The sequence below is a fragment of the Crocuta crocuta genome, unplaced genomic scaffold (assembly GCF_008692635.1).
Source record: "Crocuta crocuta isolate KB4526 unplaced genomic scaffold, BGI_CrCroc_1.0 scaffold48, whole genome shotgun sequence".
Taxonomy (NCBI): Eukaryota; Metazoa; Chordata; class Mammalia; order Carnivora; family Hyaenidae; genus Crocuta; species Crocuta crocuta.
In genome coordinates, this window is record NW_027533089.1 from 3,353,416 (window position 1) to 3,374,552 (window position 21,137).

Sequence of the window (21,137 nt, forward strand, 5' to 3'; positions counted from 1 at the left end):
TTGTGAAATCTCTTCAGGAAGAAAAACTATGCCGAGTGTACTTTCTGACATCTTGTTAGAAAAACCTTTAGAAGGATTACAATGCTCCCTTTTCTTCAGTTACTCTTCTGCCAAAAGCTAGGAATTTAACAAAAACTAGCTCACATGTAAAAACAAAATTAGAAATGAAATGTTTAGTCAAAGAAAATCATTACTATGGTTCACATATTTATGATATTCATATATTTTGTTTCTAGATCTTATTTTTTAATGATTATTTCTATCTCATTTATTTAATTTTTAGAGACAGAGAGCGAGGGGGAAGAGGGGCAGAGAGAAAAAGATTCTGAAGCAGGCTCCATGCTCAGTGTGGGGCCCAACATGGAGCTCTGGGATCATGACCTAAGCCAAAATCAAGAGTCAGATGTTCAACTGAAGTGAGCTACCAAGGCATCCCTCTATATTTTATACTCAACTGAAGGCAATTTTGACCTCCAGGGGTCATGTGACAGTGTCTGAATACATTTTTGACTGGCAAAACTTGGCAGGGGGTGGGGGGAAGCTACATCTACTAGGTGGAGATCAGAGATGCTGCTAAACACCCTACAACACACAGGTCAGGCCCTCTCAACAAATAATCAGCCCAAAATGTCAAAGTGCTGAGGCTGAGAAACCCTGTTGTTACTAATGATGACTCATGGGTCTAAAGAACAGGTCTGCAAACTTTCTGTAAAGAACCAGACAGCAAATACCTGTGTAGGTTATACAGTCTGTCGCCGGCATTCAACTCAGCAAAAACCACCACAGACTATATGTAAATGAATGGGATGTGGCTGTTCCCAAATAAAGCATTATTTAAGAAAAACAGGCTTCCGGGGTGCCTGGGTTGCTCAGCTGGTTAAATGTTCAACTCTTGGTTTTAGCTCAGGTCATGGTATCTCACAGTTCATGAGTTTGAGCCCTGAGTCGGGCTCTGAGCTGACAGCATGGGGCCTGTTTGAGATTCTGTCTCTCTCCACCCCCCCCTCAGCTCCTCCCGTGCTTGTGCTCTCTTTCTCTCTCTCTCAAAATAAATAAATAAGCTTTTAAAAAAGAAAAAAGAAAAACAGGCTACTAACAAGATTTATAAGATTTGCTCTGGCCATAGTTTGCCAGTTTCTGCACTAAAGGAAAAGACTGAAATTCCTTAAAGGGATATCCCGAAATCTTTTGCAACAGATCAAATCTAGTTTTCTTCCAACAATTACTAAGGGCTGGGTGCCTGGACGACTCAGTTGGTTGACTGTCTTGATATTAATTCAGGTCATGATCTTACAGTTTCGTGGGTTCGAGCCCCACATTGGGCTCTGGGCTGAAAGTGCATAGCCTGCTTGGGATTCTCTCCCTCCCTCCCTCTCTCTCTCTGCCCTGCTTCCACATGTGTGCTCATGGCAGGAGCAAGCACACACCTTCTCTCTCTCTCAAAATAAATAAACATTAAAAAAAAATAATTACTAAGGGCCAAATCTTTCTAGGGACAAAAAATTCTGTGTCACACAGAATGAAGAACATAATGAATACGTACAAGAAGCTTTATAATTATGCTAGATCTTACTCCTAATGATTCACTTTGCCAAGCCACCTTCCATTCCAATCAATCTGGTCTCTTCACTGTTTTAAATAATCCCATGCTTTCCAATATTCACACTTTTATACATGCATCCTCTCCCTTTTGAATGTTTGTTCCCCTTAGCTTCTTCTCTAAGTCAATTCCCAAACCTTATAATTTACTCCTCTGCTACCAGACTTTCCTGTCCAAAGCAATCAATTTCTCCTTTAGGGCCCAAAGTAAGTGATTATAGCACTCACGTGACAGTCACATAGGGTTTGTGAAATTTTTTTTACCACATACTGAGTTACTTAGCTCTAGTATTTTTCAGTCTTTTTTAATATATATTTCCTTTCAACTGTATTTCAGACTTCTTTAGGACAGGCACTATATCCATTATACCTTGGATTTAATACATCTTTATCTTGACTACTGCCTCATAGAGTACCTCCATGTAGGTACTGTTCACTAAATGTTTGTAATTGATAATACTGCTTTAAAAGTGATTTAATATAACAGAACAATTATGCAATTTAGCTAATGTTACAAAATAAAAACCTTCATAACCCCCCAAAAGAGTATAGTTAAATTAAGATTTTTTAAAAATCTGTTTGATTTTTTTAATTTATTCTGAGAGAGAAAGAGAGAGGGAAGGGCAGAGAGAGAGGAAAGGAGAGAATCCCAAGCAGGTTCCACACTGTCACTGCAGAACCCAACTCAGGGCTCGAACTCAAAAACCGTGAGATCATGACCTGAGTGGAAATCAAGAGTCGGACACTGAGCTGACTGAGCCCAGGCACCCCAATCTTGGTTTGATTTTCTTTTTATATTTATTTTTGAGAGACTGCAAGTGAGAGGAAGGTCACAGAGGGGAACAGAGGATGTGAAATGGGCTCTGTGCTGAAAGGCTGACGGCTGTAAGCCTGAGGAGGGGCTCGAAGTCACTAACCACAAAGTCATTACCTGAGCCGAAGTTTGAGGCTCAACTGACTGAGCCACCACCGGTGCCCCCATTTGATTTTTTTTTTTTTTAATGTATGTTTATTTTTGAGCAAGGGAGAGACAGGGCATGAGTGGAAGAGGGGCAGAGAGAAAGGAAGACACAGAATCCGAAGCAGGTTCCAGGCTCTGAGCTGTCAGCACAGAGTCGGATGCAGGGCTCAAACCCACGAACTGTGAGACTATGACCTGAGTCAAAGTCAGACCCTTAACTGATTGAGCACCCAGGCACCCCTGCCCCGTTTGATTTTTTAATAAAATTTTAACATATAATGATGTTTGATCTGTGAGGCTCTTTAAGCTCCAGACTTAGAGCTGAACAGGAAAAGGTGTAACATTTCCCAAGAAATCTTACAGATTTTATAATTTATGCAACTTTAAAAATTTTGAGAGTAAAGCAAATAGTCCTTAAAATATTAACCCCTTAGGACTATCTCTATAGCAAAGGCTACGAGGCTATTTATCCAGAAGAGATGCTGTGAACCTGCGTGTATGGTCTTACTCCATAACACAGACTGTGCATCTAAGCAGCCTGGACCATCAAACACTGGCCTGGTATTTTCAGAACCAGAGGTCAAAAAAGTAACCCACTTCTGAGCATTATAGATACTAAACTTACTGTTATTAATTCTCTTTCTCTAATATCTTATATAATCAATCAATTATCACTGACTGAATATCCATTACCCATTGAAAAAAATTTGGCAGTATAAAGTTCTCTTTTGTGGTTAATATAAATCCCCTTGTTGGTAAAGACTTTACCATCCTCCCCTGGGCAGGTCCTCCACATAAAACACAGCTTTAGTTCTTTCACTGTGTTCTAGGAGAATACAAGGTTCTAGAAGTTCTTTGAGTTTAAAACTTAAAGATATTTGAAATCACGCGAAACTTAAAAAACTTCTTTAACGTCACATTAATTTTGAAAATTAAGGCTAATAAATCCCAAACATCATAATCCCATTTGTTATCATTAAATATACGCTAACACTGGTTATCTGTTAAATGAATTAATTCAAAGAATATCTTTGAAATTTAAAATGTTGAAACTTTATAATTTTTAAGAACTATGTATGGAAAGATACTGATTTAACATATAAATAAACTGAATTATACTTCATCCTCATTCTCCCTTTTTAAATCAATGTTAAGAGCTGTTACCCTATAGGAGGCACCATTTATAATCCTTTTCAAAGCATGTAAGACATAAAATGTTTAAAGATTAACTGACTTTTAGAAAAACAGCAAAGTGTTAGGACCTGGTGCTTTCTTGTACCTTGACACTCACCTCCCGCCATGCCCACACAGGGGCTGGGAATGAGTATAGGAGTCCAAAACAAAGAAGACTGCCAACAAAGTCAACAACAGAAATTTAAAAGTAAAAAGCCTCAAAATGAGCAAAAAACCTTTTTAAGCCTGTACTGAGTTAACATACTGGTTCTTAATTAGTGATATATACTAGATATACAAGAATCACTTCTAAAAACTACACGTCTGAGCCTCACCCTTGAAAATTCAGATTTCAGCAAGACAGGTTATAAGACCCAGGTATTTTGAAAAAGCTCCCCAAGTATCACTGATATTCACTTCTAGTAAAAAAAAAAAAAAAAAAATCACTGACTAACAGCACATTTTTAACTGCTGGAAATGTTTATCTCTGTTTGGCTAATTTGTCATACTGGGGAAGGTGAAGTTCACCCTTAAGCCAAGATCTCTTATCCAATGCCTGAAGGCCAAAGTACCTGCAAGTGCCTGGAATATAACAAATTTCATCATTTAGATACAATCTAACATCTACAACTCAATCCTAGTTTTGCCTTGGTCTGTCTGTCCCACACCATCCCCACAAGGATTTCCCCGTTACACAAGAGAAAAATATAGAACACAAAAATCACAATTATTTAAAAGCATGCATACATTACAGATGAGAAAAGAATTAGAAAAATAAAACTCTGAGCCTGATTTTCACGAAATTTAAGTGTTTTCGTTCCTGAGGATGCTTGACTTTAAAAATATTAATGAAGTAAAACTGAAAAAGGTAAAGAATTAGGACTATGATAATATTACAGACAACCCTCCTTAGTAACCACAACTCATTTCGCCATTTAAAAATCCAGATATAAAGGACAAATACAGGAATTAAGAATAACTGTTACAACAACCATGGGGAAAAAAGTCTTGCTATAAATAAAAAACTTGGCAATGTTATAGATATTATTACAAAAAGTATAATCTTGTTAACAACAACAAAAAAAAATCATTACATCCTCACAAATTGGCACCTTTCATTTTCCTGATCAGAATTCAATTCTGTATTTAAAAAAGTAAAAAAAGAAAAAAAATCAAAAGCACTAAACATTTTTTAATTGATAAAAAAATTAAAAATATACTAAGCACAAAGTTAGTTTTCCCATAACTATGATAAATGAACTAATAATCAAGCCTTTAGGTCTAAATAACTGGATCCTTTCCTTGTTCTTAAAGACAGTCTCCAATTAGAAAAGAAAAATACCAAAGTTAGACAAAAATATCTAAAGAATATAAACTGGAAGGAAATTTTAAAAATTGTCATACACACTTTAAATCCTGCTGACAAATATGGTATTGCCACAAAAAGCTTTTCTGATGGCTTGTGAACAATTTACCCAAAACATTTTAATCTCTCTACTTAGCTGCTTCTGGACTGCCAATAACCTCTAAAGCATGGGTATGAACCACTGACCTCCAGCACTCCCGGAGGCTGAGCACTGGAACAAAGCAAGCCTCGTTTCAAATACCAACTCTGCAGTTTACCTTCACACTAGTAGAGTAACAAGTAAGTTGCTTAACTTTTCTAAACCTTAATTGTCTCAACTGTATTATCAGGCTAATACCTCACCCATAAGGTGATTTTGAGGATTAAAAGTGATAATGTATTTAAAGTGGCTAGGACAGTGCCTGGACCCATCATGACATGAATATAAATGAACTGTTTTCTATTGCAAAGCTCAAGTACTTTAAACCATAGGACTGATGATCTACCAGACATGTATATGTTAAACTGGTACTGGGTTATAAAAAAGCACACCAGAACATTAGGAAAGCTAAGAGAAAAGTGTGAGATCACATAGTTATAGCACCTCTGTGGCCCATGACATCAGGTTATTACAATATAATGAAGTTACAAATGTCATAATGAACTCGCATCACCTGATCAAGTTACAAATCAGACTACATGGATTATGAAGGCAGGAAATGTATAAATTAATTTTTGAAGGACTTCCATCAGAAATTATTAAATTTAAAAAAGGTCAGATATTTTAAAAGTACACATTTCTAAAAAATTTTTTAATGTTTTATTTATTTTTGAGAGAGAGAGAGGGAACAAGAGCAGGGGAGAGTCAGAGAGAGAGGGAGACACAGAATCTGAAGACAGGCTCCAGGCTCTGAGCTGTCAGCACAGAGCCCGACATGGGGCTCAAAACCATGAACCACGAGATCATGACCTGAGTCAAAGTCAGTCGCTTAACCAACTGAGCCACCCAGGCGCCCCAAAAGTCCACACTTCAATCTTGACCATCTATTAATGTAAAACTGATGACATATTACAAGTAAGTCCTTCTTAAAAAGTAAAGGATCTTGGTGAAAACATTCAAATCAACATTCTTACAATTATATGTCAGGGAACTCATTATTCAGGGAACTAATCTCACTTGCAATGCATGGTTTATAAATAAACTCCATTTACTTGACATTTTCTTTTCTTCTGAATTGTGTTTTAACAGTACTCATCAATATACCCTATATATTCAAAATAATTACTAAACATCTGTATTTTAAATAGATCCAGTAATGATTATACAGCCATATAATAAATATGGAAATATATGGAATGTAAATTTTCCTTCTTAGAACATAAATCCACTTATATGATCATCCAATTTATTTATAAGCAAACCTTTTGTAAAAACCTTTTTTATATAACAATGAACGATCTCAAAAAATATATAAGGAAGCATATTTCTCTAAAATTCTCTTCTTCTAGATCTGCTAAGTTGTATATTTATCCTAATTACATCTTTCAAGATATTACAGACTTCTGCCATAACCACTCCTTCATTTATTCCCCACCAAAAGGAGAGAACTATCTATCACCTGAATTGTTTGGGCTGGCAAGGAGGTCTTTTCTAAGGTTCCAAACCTGGGAATATGTGGGCAAAATCAGCTCAAGGCTGTGAAAAGAAATGATCTTAGATGGTTACCTTTATAGCCTTAGTCTAAACTAAGAGAAACTTGCATTTAGAAAATGCAGCTGCATTAATGAATCTCAAAATAATAATGCTGAGTGATTCAGGTCATAGATACCATCTTTCCTAAGCCTGTCAGTTTAAGAATCCCATCCACCCTATCCAGAGTGTGGGCTGAGTCCCTGCTGACCCACGTGTGGTGTTCAGAAGAACCGCACCCAGCCAAGCCTTCCCAAACAGTAAAGGAGAAGTAAAGGTTGGAAAAGACAAATAAGCCAGTAGAATATAATACTTGAAGGGTTGACAATATTGGTGCAAGAATGGGCTGTGAAAAGGGAAAAGGGCTATCTTTTCCCCCAAAATTGAACAACAAGATTTAAGTTCATAATAAATAAGTTAAAAGATTACTTACCACCAAGGTGGGTGCTGTCAATAATCCCCAAGCAAAAAACTCCAAAAAGATGACGATAACCGCATGATAAACACTAGGAGAACCTATTCCTTGAGGCTATAAAAACAGATTTAACAAGTTAACAGTGCATTCCAGTGCATTCCAGAATTACTAACAATTATGGCAATAGTCAATATTTCTTTACTGAGAACATACATGTATCAGGACTATGTCAAACATCTGGACACTCGCTGCCATTGTCCTCTAAGAGACAGGGACAGACAAGGAGACAAATACATTGTAAAAGCACAGTGTGCAGAATCCAGGGCAGAGATGGGAACATCAGACTTCCAGGAGGAACATTAAAAGGATGAAAAAGAGTCAGACAGACAAAGGTGGGACGTGGGAAGGCGAAAAAGAGAGATCAAGGCAGCTGCCTACACAAAGGCTGTAAGGCTTGAGAGCAGGGGCATTACAGGACACATACAGGCCAGTACAGCTAGAACATGGGCTGCATACTGGGAGTTCGAGAGATGAGCTAGAGGCACACAGGACTAACTTCCATGCAAAGGAGTCTATATTTGAAGGCAATGGGGAGTCACTAAAGGATGATAAGATTCATGTGACCAGAGATGAAAGTTTTAAGAAAGATCAGTTTGGCAAAGGGATAGCTGATGGATTAATAGGGGGCAAAACTGAGGAAAATTAACAGGAAGCTCCATGCGGCACTTGGGTGGCTCAGTCAAGCATCTGGTTAAGCATCTGTTTTCTTGGTTTTGCTCAGGTCCTGATCTCACAGTTTGAGAGTCAGAGGCCCGCATGGGAGTTTTATGTATGGAGCCTGCTTGGGATTGTCTCCCTCTCTCTGCCCCTCTCCCACTTGCACTCTCTCACTCTCAAAATAAATAAATAAACTTAAAGAAAACATACACACACAGGAGACTCCCGCACTAATCCCAAAGCATAAATGAAGCATGTGGCAAGCACATAACTGATATTAACATAGCTCAAAAGCAGAACAGTCCCAGAGTAGTATGTGAGAGATCTGGGACTTGATAACACAAGACGGGCACCTGGGTGACTCAGCCAGTTAGGCATCTGACTCTTGAATTTGGCTCAGGTCATGATCTTACGGTTTGTGGGATTGAGCCCTGCATGCGGCTCTGCGCTGACAGTGTGGAGCCTGCGTGAGATTCTCTCTCTCTCCTCTCTCTCTGCCCCTCTCCCCCCAAAATAAACAAACTTAAAAAAAAAAGATTCTCTCAAGAAATGAAATACAAAATTACACTTATCCTGCTGCAAGCAATGTCTTAAGAACTACTTCAGTTGTTGAATTTCATATTCTAAGGGAAATATTAAATTGATGGAAAAGCAAATGACCTATATAACATTAACTCAGTCTCCACTAACAGGTTTCTATAATAAAAAGACAAGTTTAATCAATACATATTGCAATGTCATGCTTAAGTTTTAAAGTATATTCAATAGTTTTATGTGGAAACTATTAAGTGTTTGGATTTCTCTATATACTAAAAATGATGCCACATCATTTAATATTGTCATGATGTATCATCATTATTTTAAAAAAAACAGGTAATTCTCCCATCCTTCAGAATTTAGGTCCCTGAAAATCCCTTTGGTAGAACTTGCAGTTTAGGAACTTGAGACAACAGAGGTGGGGTGGAGAATGGGGGACACAAGAGTTGAAAGACAATGGCTGGGAATGAATTTGTTCAATATTCATTCAACAAACATTTACAGAGCACCTATTATGTGGCAGAAATGCTGGGATTACAAAAACCATTAAGACACACTCCCTGATCTCAAGGAATTCACAGTTTAGAGAGGAAGGAACCTCATTATAAATCATCTGCTTATGTGCAAATGCAATAAAAGAGACACATACAAGTTAGGAAGCAAGGAAGGAGTATTGCAAGAAAAGGAGGCAGTGTGGACAATCTCATCAGAGAAAACCATACTGAAATAGCCAAGGGTCATGACAGTTTAAGGCTGATGGAGAATAAAGTCATCAGGGAGTAAAGAAAGGGAGGCAGAAGAGGTAGGTAGCCTGTAAGCCTTGTTAAGGAGCCTCTCATCATTAGAGACACAGTGAGCCACTGAAGGGCTTCAAGCAAGAGAATGGTATGACTGGACCCACTGTTTTCAATACCTCATGATGATCTCAAGTTTGTAATCGAGCAGCAAACTCCACGTAAAATAAGGCTATTTCATCAGTTGAAACAAGAGATGATGGCATGAAACAGGAGTGGCAAGGATACTCAAGGGGAGGGAAAGGACAGTCTTCAGGAGACGTTAGGGAAGTCTTTAGGATGTGAAAATTGGCAGCACCTGATAAATCTGGGAAGGCAAGTGAAGAAAAACTTCTAAGTTTTTAGCCTGGTTGTTTATTAGTTGAAGCTAGTAGCTTCCCAGCTTTTTTCCCCCCATAAGGCTCAGATTTACTTCAGGTCCCATCTAAGGCATTGCTCCTTGTACTTGAAGATTTCTACTGTTTTTTTGAGGGCTGACTAAAACAATTAGTGTGAATTCTGATGTTTGAAACCACCAGAGTGGGTGAGACTATCAGGAGATGAAGTGGAAAAAGAACGGTGGGTTAAGACCAGACTCTAAAAAAACACCAACATTTAAGTAGTGAGCAGAAGAAAATGAACCATGAAGAAAATAAAGAAGGAACAAATCAGAGAAATACCAGGAGACGTAAGAGAATACAGTGTTACAGATGATAAAGTAGCAGTTTTAGTAAGGAAGGAAGGGATGATGTGCAGTACCAAATAGAGCAAGTTGTTAAGATAAGGTCAAAACATGTCCAGAGGATTTGTAAAGCTCCAAATTGGTTTTGTTCATCACCACATATACTCAGCACCTAGTGAAATGCCCAGTAGATCTTCTCAGGACCCTTAACGTGCTAATTTACGTTATGAATTTCCAAGATACAGTGAACACTGTATTCCAAACTTGACAGAATCCTTCTTTCATACAACAGATAGTATCTCATGGCCATTAGAGTTCCTTGTAAAACTATCTGGGAAATGCTGATAAAATGTAAGATGATGATTATTTAACAATGTGTATAACATACACACACAGTAAAAAAGGTAGAGGGAAATGATGTGTTAAAAGTGGCTCTTTTACATAAGAGACTCTTAAATATGGAGAACAAACAGAGGGTTGGGGGGGGTTGTGGGCGGGGGGGAGGGGGGGACGGGCTAAATGGACAAGAGGCATTAAGGAATCTACTCCTGAAATCATTGTTGCGCTATATGCTAACTTGGATATAAATTAAAATAATTACTTATTTTTTAAAGACTGGCTGTTTTAGTGACGAGCACTCAATCAGTTGAGGAAAATGTCAGGGAGGGCTTCTCAGGCAGGCTTTTCAGCCTCTAAGCCACTTGAAGGCCTTTAACTTTCAGGCAGCAGGGTAAATGAAACATTTCAGGACAGAAGGTAACATCACATCATAGGACTGTCTTCTTGGAATATTAACTTACACTGTACTGTGGCAAAGACGTTGAAAGGGAGGGAGGGAGAAAGACTAGAAAGCAGGCTGTTGAAGAGAGGGAAGAAAACCAGAAAACAGGCTATTGAAGAAATACATGGTGAGGAAAGGGAAAGGGAAAGGGAAAGGGAAAGGGGAAGGGGAAGGGGAAGGGGAAGGGGAAGGGAATTGGCTCAACACACAGGAGAGTTAACAATAACTAGAATAAAACACTGGTAGTAGGGACAGAGCAAAGTGAATGGAAATAAAAAACACTTAGGAGGCTGAATCAAAAGGACTCAGTGGTTGACCAGATATAGCAGGGGACAGTAAGGGAAGATCAAAGATGAAAAGGTAAGATTTCAGCGTCTGGCTTAGTCAGCCAGGCGGTGAGGAAAGGGGAAAGAGCAAAAGATTTACACGTTTTAGGCATACTGGTTTGAGAAAAACATGTACACCATTAGCTGAATTTGAAGGCAACACATTGAGGAAGATATGGAAGAAATAAGGATTTAATATCTAGGTAAAGCATTCATAAGAAATTACAAGAGCACTAAGACACCACAAAAATATAATAGATTAAAAACAAATAATTTTAAAAACAGCAAATAACATTCTATCCCATGGAAATAAACATTCAGAAAAGCTTCCACCATAAAGATGTTCATGACAGCATCTTTATAGCGGGAAATATGGGAATCTAAACATTCAACCTTTAGTAACATCCTATAATCAAATCACAGTGCTTAAACCAGACAGAATAGTATGCAGCCAAAAACGGTTTAAAGATAATCTTTAATGACATGTGGAAATGCTTATGGCGATGTTAAATTTAAAAAATATAAGCAGGAAAACAAAACAAAAAAGTAAAAGCAGGATATAAAATTGTATATATAATTTCAACTATGAAAAACAAAACAAAAACTCACCTGAATGTTAATTATATCAGGTAGTATTTTCACGGGACATAAACTTGTTTATTATGTTGTTCTGAATTTTCTAAATCTTTTCTAATAGGCATCCTTATACTTTAAATACAAAGAAAATGTTTAAGAGAAAAACTACGTAAAAACTAGAATGGGGGGACGCCTGGGTGGCTTAGTGGTTGAGCGGTCAACTTCAGCTCAGGTCATGATCCCACAGCTCAAAGGCTTGTGAGTTTGAGGGCCGCACTGGGCTCCGTGCTGACAACTCAGAGCCTGGAGCCTGCTTTGGATTCTGTTGTCTCCTCTCTCTGCCCCTCCTCTGCTTGCGCTCTGCCTCTGCCTCTCTCTCAAAATATAATAAACATTAAAAATTTTTTGAAAAAAACTAGAATAGAAAAATATAGGTACTTGCATATACTTGTCCTTTCTGAGGCACTCTCTCATGACTTCCCAGAACTGGGAGTAAAAATGTGTGTGGGGTGTGTGGGTGTGTGGGTGTAGGTGTGGGGGTGTGTGGGGGTGTGTGTGTGTATTTTTTAAAGCAGGGGGTGGGGGGTGGTAGGGATATTTGCTTGTCCTAAAGTACTGGTAATGTTGAGAGCTACATTATATTCATCATATTCAACTTTTGTTTTAAATGATTTCAAAAGTAATACAAGATCTTAATAAAATTGACAAATTTTAAAAATATTTTACTGATTTAAAATACAAATACTTCTAGGTGGGACTTTTGACACAAGCACTAGTGGTTTTAATGGAATATCTATCCACAAGCAAACTTCCAGGACCGAGAAAGAAGATCAGGGTTGTGGCCTAGGCAGAAAGACCAGGGGAAGTTAATAGACAAGTAGGGGCAAATATCTGACCAGTAAGCATCAAGAGGAGAGAGTTTAGATCACAATGAGATTTTATCAACACATAACATTTGAGGATGCTAAGAGAATTCTGAGGTAGAAAGTGAAAAAATCTGAAGGAGATAAATCTGAATATAAACACATGCCCAACCCCAAATGCCAAGATATGCCACCTACAACCATAATAATTACTATAGCAAAATTCCTCCATTCAGGTTAGTAATTTCTCTCTTATAGAGGTATGGTTTCATGATAATCGCCTCTAACTTTAACCTCAGAAGTCAGGGACAGTCTTCTTTCTCCACCCCCACCCTTCAATCTAACTCCCATTTTCCAAATTATAATTTCTACTGCTAATAGAGTATGGTTTCCCCATCTAGGCTTTGGGCCAAGCCTTTTAAAATCATTTATTCTTCTATCCTGTAACACTAGGTAACATCCACAAATTTATATTTCACTGTGTAAAGTCCTTATCTCATTTTATTTAGCCTAAACTTACCTTCTCTAAATTTCTGCTGAGACAGGCCCTACTTTATTCGTCTACGATCTGGAGCATCTGGTCCATGCATAGCACAAAGGTGCATAATAAATGTCTGTAGAACTTAAGTGAATTACTCTGTAATTCCCTTCTATCACCACAGGTATTCAGTATAGTTACTGTATTTAAACACTATTAAAATTTTTATTTATTAAACTTGCAACTTCCTCTATTAATTCCCTCCTCTACACTCTGATATCCCACTATTGGCTACTGTGTCATCTATCACATAGATTTATGACACACATATATACTAGATTAAAACAGTAATGAAAGAGTATTACTGAAAACTAGTAACAGCTTACATTCAAAATCTTACCTACTCTTCCTGACAACCTTTCAAATTAAACACTGTTGTCTCCATTTTATGTCTAACGTAGCAAATCAGAGATGGAATGGAGTCTATCCAGGCTGTTTTAGAGCCCAAATCTAGAGTTCTGCTGGTTTCAGTGGTTAGACAGAATACATTACCACAGACTGTTACTCTTTTAAGTGCAGGGATCCAGTTTTTTTCCATTTCAGTAACCAATGTGTAGCACAATGCCTGGTCTAGAAAGGGTAATTCATGACCATGAACTGATTGATAGCCCTAATCATGCAGTCACTGAGCTGCTAGGGAAATTAAGTTAGTCACTTTACCTCTCAGCAGGAAGAGGTGAATTATTCATCTCTCACCTAAATCCTTGTCTAGCTCCCAAATTTTGAGTCTATGAAAATTTTGAGTCTATGACTGCTCAGCCAATAAGGGTTTATGAATGCAGCAATTATGCAGGATGTTGACTTTAATCACTTATGCTGTATACATACCTATTGGTGTGATCCAGGGGCTTATATAGACTTTTGGCCAGGAGACAGACATAATCATACCTATAACTGGCCATTATAATCCCACTTACTACACAGAATTTATCATGTGAGTAAACAATGAGAATAAGCCAAACTGAGGCTCATTCTTCAAAACAACTGGCCTAGACTATTAAAAAGTGTCAATATCATTAAAAACAAAAAAAAAAGGTTATTCTAGACTGAAGAGACGTGGCAACTGAATGTAATAATTTAATTCTGTATCCAAAAAAAGACAACTATCAAGGAGGTATAATTAGAAAAATGTGATTATAGCTAACATATTACTTAATACTATTGTATTAATGTTAAAATTTCCTGAATGTGACGGGTGCCTGGCTAGCTCAGTTGGTTAAGCATCCAACTCCAGCTCAGGTCATGATCTCATGATCTGTTGAGTTCGAACCCCGCAATGGGCTCTGTGCTGACAGCTTGGAGCCTGGATCCTACTTTGGATTCTGTGTCTCCCTCTCTCTGCCTCTCCTCCTCAAGTGCAAGTGCTCACTTGCACTTGCTCTCTCTCTCAAAAATAAACATTTAAACAAATGTTTAAAAACACATTAAAATTTCCTGAATGTGGTTAATTATATTGTGGTTATGTTGGAGAACATCCTTTTTCTTAGGTGATACATTCTTAGTGTTTTAGGGGTAAAGTGTCTTGATGTCTACAACCAACTCCTCAAATGGTTCAAAACAATAAAACATGAGCATATAGAGAGGAAAAACAAATGTGGCAAAATGTTAATCTGTGATGTGAATCTATGGGATGGGCAAATGAATACTCATTATGCTATTGTTGCAACTTTTCTGTATTTTAAAAATTCTCCAAAGCTGGGAAAAATTTTTAAAACATGATAAAAAAAATAAAATAAAATAAAAAATAAAGTAGGGGCACCTGGGTGGCCCAGTCAGTTAAGTGTCCAACTCTTGATTTTGGCTCAGGTCATGATCTCATGGTCATGAGATGGAGCCCCACATCAGGCTCTGTGTTAAGCATGGAGCCTGCTTAAGATTCTCTCTCTCCCTCTGCCTCTGCCCCATCCCCTCCTCATGCTGGCTCTCTCAAAAGAAGTAAATAAATAAAAATTTAAAAAAATAAAGTATAAGGGAGAATAATTTCAATCTTAGAACTTAATACAGGGTAAAATGAGAGTAGGGGCACCTGGGTGGCTCAGTCGGTTAAGAATCTGGCTCTTAGTTTTGGCTCAGGTCATGATCTCATGATTCATGGGTTCAAGCCCCACATCGGGTTCTGTGCTGAGAATGCAGAGTCTACTTGGGATCCTCTTTCTTTCTGCTCTTCACCTGCTCTCTTTCTCTCAAAAACAAACTTTAAAAACAATTAAAATGAGGGTAAAATATAGCTTCAAAAAGAAACATTGAACTTCCTCTGAATAATATATAACTAAGTTAAAATAATACATGTAAAAGTCTTACACACAAAAAAATACAAAGATGCTTAGATATAGGCATTTAACAATTGTTGCTTTTCTGGAAGAACATTTAAAAAAAAAAACCCTGTAACTACAAAGCTGCTTTCATGGGATCCTGACACATTATGGCATAACTAGAGAAAACTAAGGCTTTAACTGCTAGTATCTGGTATCATGTTTCCTTTCTCACGAAATCAAGTGGTGTTTTTCTTATTTTCTCTGACTTTAATCAAGCAAGCAAGATACATTACTTTTGTAGAGCAAAAAGAAAACAAAACCAATCCTCAATTTCCTGGAAGTATGAATCACCATAAACATGTTGCAACACTATTATACTAATTAAGCAAGCCATTTTGGCTTAATTTGCAGTCAGACTTTAGATTTTACTGGTAGGCTACAGATCAATTTTAAAGACAGATATTGAAATTTGTATGCTATCACAGAAGTGAAGAGGTTTTGGTTAGATTGCTCCTAGGGGTGACTGGGTGGCTCAATTGGTTAAGTGTCCAATCCTTGATCTCAGCTCAGGTCTTGATCTCAGGGTTGTGAGTTCAGGCCCTGCATTGGGCTCTGTGCTGAGCCTGAAACCTGCTTAAAATAATAATAATAATAATTTTAAGAAAAGATTTGTCTTACATGGAAAGAGCCTAAGTGTCCATCAACTGACGAATGGATCAAGATGTGGTTCATCTATACAATGGAATNTGTATGGAAACCAACTGACAATGAACTATTTAAAAAAAAAGATTTGTCTCAAGTAGAAATTAAATTCACTTCTTAAACATATTCAACAAAAATATGAGATCAAGTTTTACTCTTAAAAAAAATAGAGCCTAACACTGGATTACTTTGCAGCAAATTGTTTTAAAGATTTATTTTAAATAATCTCTACACCCAACATGGGGTTGAACTTACAACCCCAAGATCCGGAGTCACACACTCCATGGACTGAGCCAGTCAGGAGCCGTTCTTTGTGGTAAATTTTGAAAAGATTAAGCAACATGACAATCTATGACATCCCCTTCTCCATTCTGAGGAAGAAAAGATGTAACTGCTAAATCAAGTTAAGCCATCATTACATTAAGTGCTTATCCCCATGAACATCTACTGTGTTATATGGTTCAAATGACAACAAACTGAACTAACAAGGTAGTATTTCATACGGTAGAATTCATAATTGTTTTTACACATTACTGAGAAAGTAGATGCAATATTTAGAGTAAGCTACTACATCTGGCCCTCAAAAAGACAAAACCATTTCAGGAAGCTGGACATATCCTGGCTTCAACTGTCAAATGTTACTTTGACACTTCAAAATAATGCTAAAAGACAACTTCAATTTTTTTAAGTAATTGAAAAATGTAAATAATATACTTGTCAGAATGCTACCTAGAAAAAGCTCTTCTTTTTACTTAAACTCCAAACTTTGGTAGCTGTAAATGAGTTACAGTTCAATTGTTAGTGAATTCTTCAGATGCTCTGATTATTGGGAAGCAGGTCTGCAAACTGTATTAGGATGAACTGGATATATAATCTGAAACAACTGCTTACTAATTTATCCCCAAACATACTAAGCTAAAGCAAATGTTGCAGCATACCATGGAGGAAAGGAGGTAGTTATTCCTGGTACTGTCTGCCACAAGCTTGCCAAAGAGTATATACATTCTAGGCATGGGCAAGTGACTTCTAAGAACAGTTGCTTTTTGAAGGCACCATGGCCATCCTCATGGCCTGTGTGCTAGCAATTTAAATAAATAGCTAAAGCTATTTATTTAGCGGCTCTCTGGGGACTAAGGAGAGCTACCCTGCCACGGCCTTGGCCATCTTTGTAGGTGAAGGATGCAACGGATCAGAGCCTAAATCTAGACTTCTGAAGTGGTTGTTGACTCCGATTTACGTACTTAAAATCAGACAACAAGGAATAAAAATCTGGTGCTCTTCTTCTCTGGGTATATTTCATCTGGCAAATACCAATTTCACTTTTTTCAGGTACCTCTAATGAAGCAATTCACACATGCTGCGGTTTCTATCAAATTTTTAAAGTCATTTCACCTGTTTATTTGTGGAAAAAAATGGACATTTTTCACTTTGTCAGAGATGCAGTCTCACAACTGTACTAACAATAAAGATCATGTAAAAAAATAAGCAAACTTCAAAAAATCATTTAAAATTCTATTTTTGATGATACGAATAAATAACTCATGTATGTAACTCTTTAGCTCTTAGCCTCTAACAGGAATGTTTATAAACAATCTAGTAATACACGGTAAGAATTTAACAACAAAATTGGAAGTATTCTAAAATGTCATTTAATTCAACTGTCTTAAATGGTCTACACTAAGAGATACATCAAAATGCCACATACATGAAAACTTATAACCAAAAACTGTATTTCTACATATGGATGCTTCAAAAAGCAAATTCACCAAGGCAATAATTACTTTCATCAGTAAAACGGTATACAGGAAATAAGTAAGTACATATTTACTGAATTTAACCTGTAGAAGTATTCTGTAGTGATGCATGTTGTTTTCAAATAGGACAACCACTCTTAAACTTCTAGGAGGTATGGATCCTTCTGGGAATCTCTCTCAAAAAAAGGATAGTCAAAGAAAATTTTGCAAACAACAGCAGGGTGTATAGACCCAAGCTAAGAACTCCTGATACACTCGCGGTTCGTGGGTTCGAGCCCTGTGTCGGGCTCTGTGCTGACTGCCAGCTCGGAGCCTGGAGCCTGTTTCGGAGTCTGTGATGCCCTCTCTCTCTGACCCTCCCGTGCTCATGCTATCTCTCTCTCTCTCTCTCCTAGAAATAAAACCTTAAAAAAAAAAAAAAGAACTCCTGATACAGAATCATACACACCTTCATGTAATTTCCCTTAACTGTGTACAACTCAAATGGACAACGTATTAGTTAGCCTTACCCTGTTTTCAGAGCCTAATCAAATACAATTTCAAGAAAAGTAAAAACAGTACCTTATGTATAACCTCGTTCACTGGGAAGGGCTCACTTCTTCAAGTGTCAAAAATGATAACAAATCTAAGTTTTTGACAAGTCATTAATAACTATTAGTTTTGTTTATAAATATTAAAATTCACTAATCAGGCTTATAAAGATGTCATTAGCAAAATGAAGCAAAATAATTTTACCAACATTGCTGAACATTACAAAGAAAACGGAAGGGGATCAGGTCAGTATCATTGGCCCGTTAAGAAATACTGTTCAGAGACTATCGAGGATGATCATACAGTGTAAGTAAGACACCTGCCTCTAAATGAATCCATCCACACGTTGAACTTACACACACACACACACAAAATAGTACCAATACCAAATGACAATTTATTCCCTTTCTTTAAAAAAGGTTCATAAGGGTAGCCTGACCAATTATAAGTAGGGAGGCAGAGAAGCAAATGCCATTTTAAAATTTCTACAACTATACTATTTATACTATTTTCCATTTACAGCTAGAGTAGGTTAAAATACAAACACTGCAGAAAATTACCATGATATTTCTAGAAATATAAATATTCCATTTACACATATATACACGTATATATACACATATATATGTATATATATATGGTTATACATATGTGTATATATATATATAACCAATATGGGAATAAATAAAATTACAATAAAACATCTAGGAATATGCTAGCACATATTTTAAAATCACTTTAAATGTGTTTATATCACATTAAATTCATATTAGGCCCCATAAAAGTCAAAATAGGCATAAAGTTTCTATTCTAAGGAGGTGCCCAGTGCTTTTAGAATGGGAAGTGCAACGTAAGTGTATAAAGATGATAAATAATAAGACCCACATGCCCATAGTTCTCAAGAAGAGCTTTCATTTATTCTCTGTGCCTTCTTAAAAACTTACTGCCAGTGTAAAAACTGTATTTTTCCTCCAAAAGCAAGCTATGAACTTCCTACAACTTTAAAACAAAGATAAAAAATTATAATCTCTTCCAAATCTCACAGGATTTGAACAAAAGCATCAGCCGTAAAGCGAATCAAATGAAACTTCAAAGAGGTAACAAAACTGAACTTTACCTCAAAAAAAAGGTGTGTTTCTTGATCAGAGCTTCATTCTTTTGCAAAGAATCCTGATCTTAAAAATCACTTGCTTTTATAAAATACAATCCCTTGTTGCTTCTATTTTGTAGATTTTATATAGAACTTGAAATATCAAGTTCTGATGGTTAACAGACTACCAGTATTTTTCATGCTATATCTCTCCCCACATAGTAGTTTGAACCAACTTCATCAGAAGGGCCCTGACTACTTATAAGTGGTTTAATCAAAGTAATGTTCTAATTAATCAAGTACAACAAAAAGACCTAAGGACTTGAAGTTTCTTTTTTCACCAAATGGCAAAACTATGACATCTATTATTTTTACAATTAGCTAAAAGGAGATTCTGAAATTGCTGCATATGTCCCAAGCCTTCTAAATATTAGCAGCATATTGATGGAGCCCCTATTCTGAAATGTCAAACAAAACAAACAAACAAACATCGTTGTCATTTACTTCAAATGAATTCAGCAAATCCTCAGGGGTGGCCTAATTACTGTACATATTCAGCACTACGCTAGCAGTTGATGAGGGCTCCAATTATATACATAAACATATATACTGACATAAACAGAAATACGAAATTAAAAGAATCATTTCCGCACACCTCTCAGTAAAGTGAAACGTGTATTTTACCTTTGCATTCTATTTCAGAATGTGATCTCAAAGAATGCAACAAAGACCGGAGAATGTAGCAAAGGAGAAATTGCAGCATATGAAAGTACAGGTGAGTTAAATTTTCAATTATAAATCCTACGTCCCCTGCTGGCTAACTACAGCACACTGCATAAAGTTTATTGTGGTGACAACTGTTTCTAAAAAGCACAATTTCTTACCCTCTGTCTTTCTTTCAAAGTGTCTTATAATCCTCAGACCGTGGTAATTCTATTTAGCAGCTTTTATTTTAGAGTGAACAAGCGATTTGAGAACACCACGGCGGTATCTGTTCTTTGGGACCCAGCTGCCTTAAGTCTAGGCCGCGGGTGTCCTCCGTCACGCTTCAGACTCCGGGAAGTGGAGAGGAAAGCCCACCTTCCGACAGTGTTGACCGCACTGCAAGCAGCCAAGAGCAGGAGCACTGACCCAGAACGAGGTGGAAAAAGAAAGCCAGTGCACTAAGGCGCCCCAGCGGGGTCGCCGCGCCAGATGCCACCCGGCTAGGAGCATATGGGGAGCCAGGGAGAGCCCCCGGCACCTTCGAAANCCCCAGGAGGAGAGGCAAGACGGCCCGGGAGACCGAGACACTGGCACCACCGACAGGGTGGGGGAGGGCAGGGGCACTCGGGGCGGCTGGCGGCGGCGGCGTGGGGGGCAGAGATGGGATGGGGAGCCCCGAGGGACGCTCCCCGGCGCGGTACCCCGGCTCACCGTGCCTCCGTCCTTAATGATGATCTTCTTGGCCAGCATGATACTGCGGTTCGCGGCCCGTTNCGCGACTGGCGCGCGCCGCCGTTCTCGTTCGTCAGCTCGCGCAGCCCTCGCAACAGCCCTGGGCCGTAGAGACCCTTGTAGTCGTTCTTCACAGATAAAGAAATGTAAGTTTCTGAAAGTTACCTGCGCATGGAAATACGGCTGATAAGTGGTTGCACTGGAATTCTAACCAGGCGTCCTCAACTATTCGCGCTGTCTCCGACTGTGTGCTAATCGGGACGGGAACCGAAGGGAACAGTTGAAATCGTTTTCCAGAAATCGTGGGTAACTGAAGGGATAAAGATAAACTGTTTTCTCAGAAACCGTGTTTTGTCGGGGCGCCTGGGTGGCTTAGTCGGTTAAGCGTCCGA

General features: G+C 37.9%; 1 protein-coding gene and 1 long non-coding RNA gene across 2 annotated transcripts in view; one reads left to right on the forward strand and one right to left on the reverse strand.

The window, feature by feature from the left end:
* The window catches only part of SLC71A1 (solute carrier family 71 member 1), a 42,662-nt gene extending 21,879 nt beyond the window's left edge, over positions 1-20,783 (reverse strand). Inside the window, exons 1-2 of the mRNA XM_077746051.1 lie at positions 20,725-20,783; positions 7,202-7,297 (exon numbers count right to left, since the gene is read on the reverse strand). Coding sequence (XP_077602177.1) covers positions 7,202-7,297; positions 20,725-20,763 — 135 coding nt within the window. The 5' untranslated portion in view covers positions 20,764-20,783. The remainder of the gene's footprint in view (positions 1-7,201; positions 7,298-20,724) is intronic.
* The window catches only part of LOC144216626 (uncharacterized), a 69,987-nt gene continuing 68,872 nt past the window's right edge, over positions 20,023-21,137 (forward strand). Inside the window, exon 1 of the long non-coding RNA XR_013330702.1 lies at positions 20,023-20,083. This is a non-coding gene — a long non-coding RNA (uncharacterized LOC144216626). The remainder of the gene's footprint in view (positions 20,084-21,137) is intronic.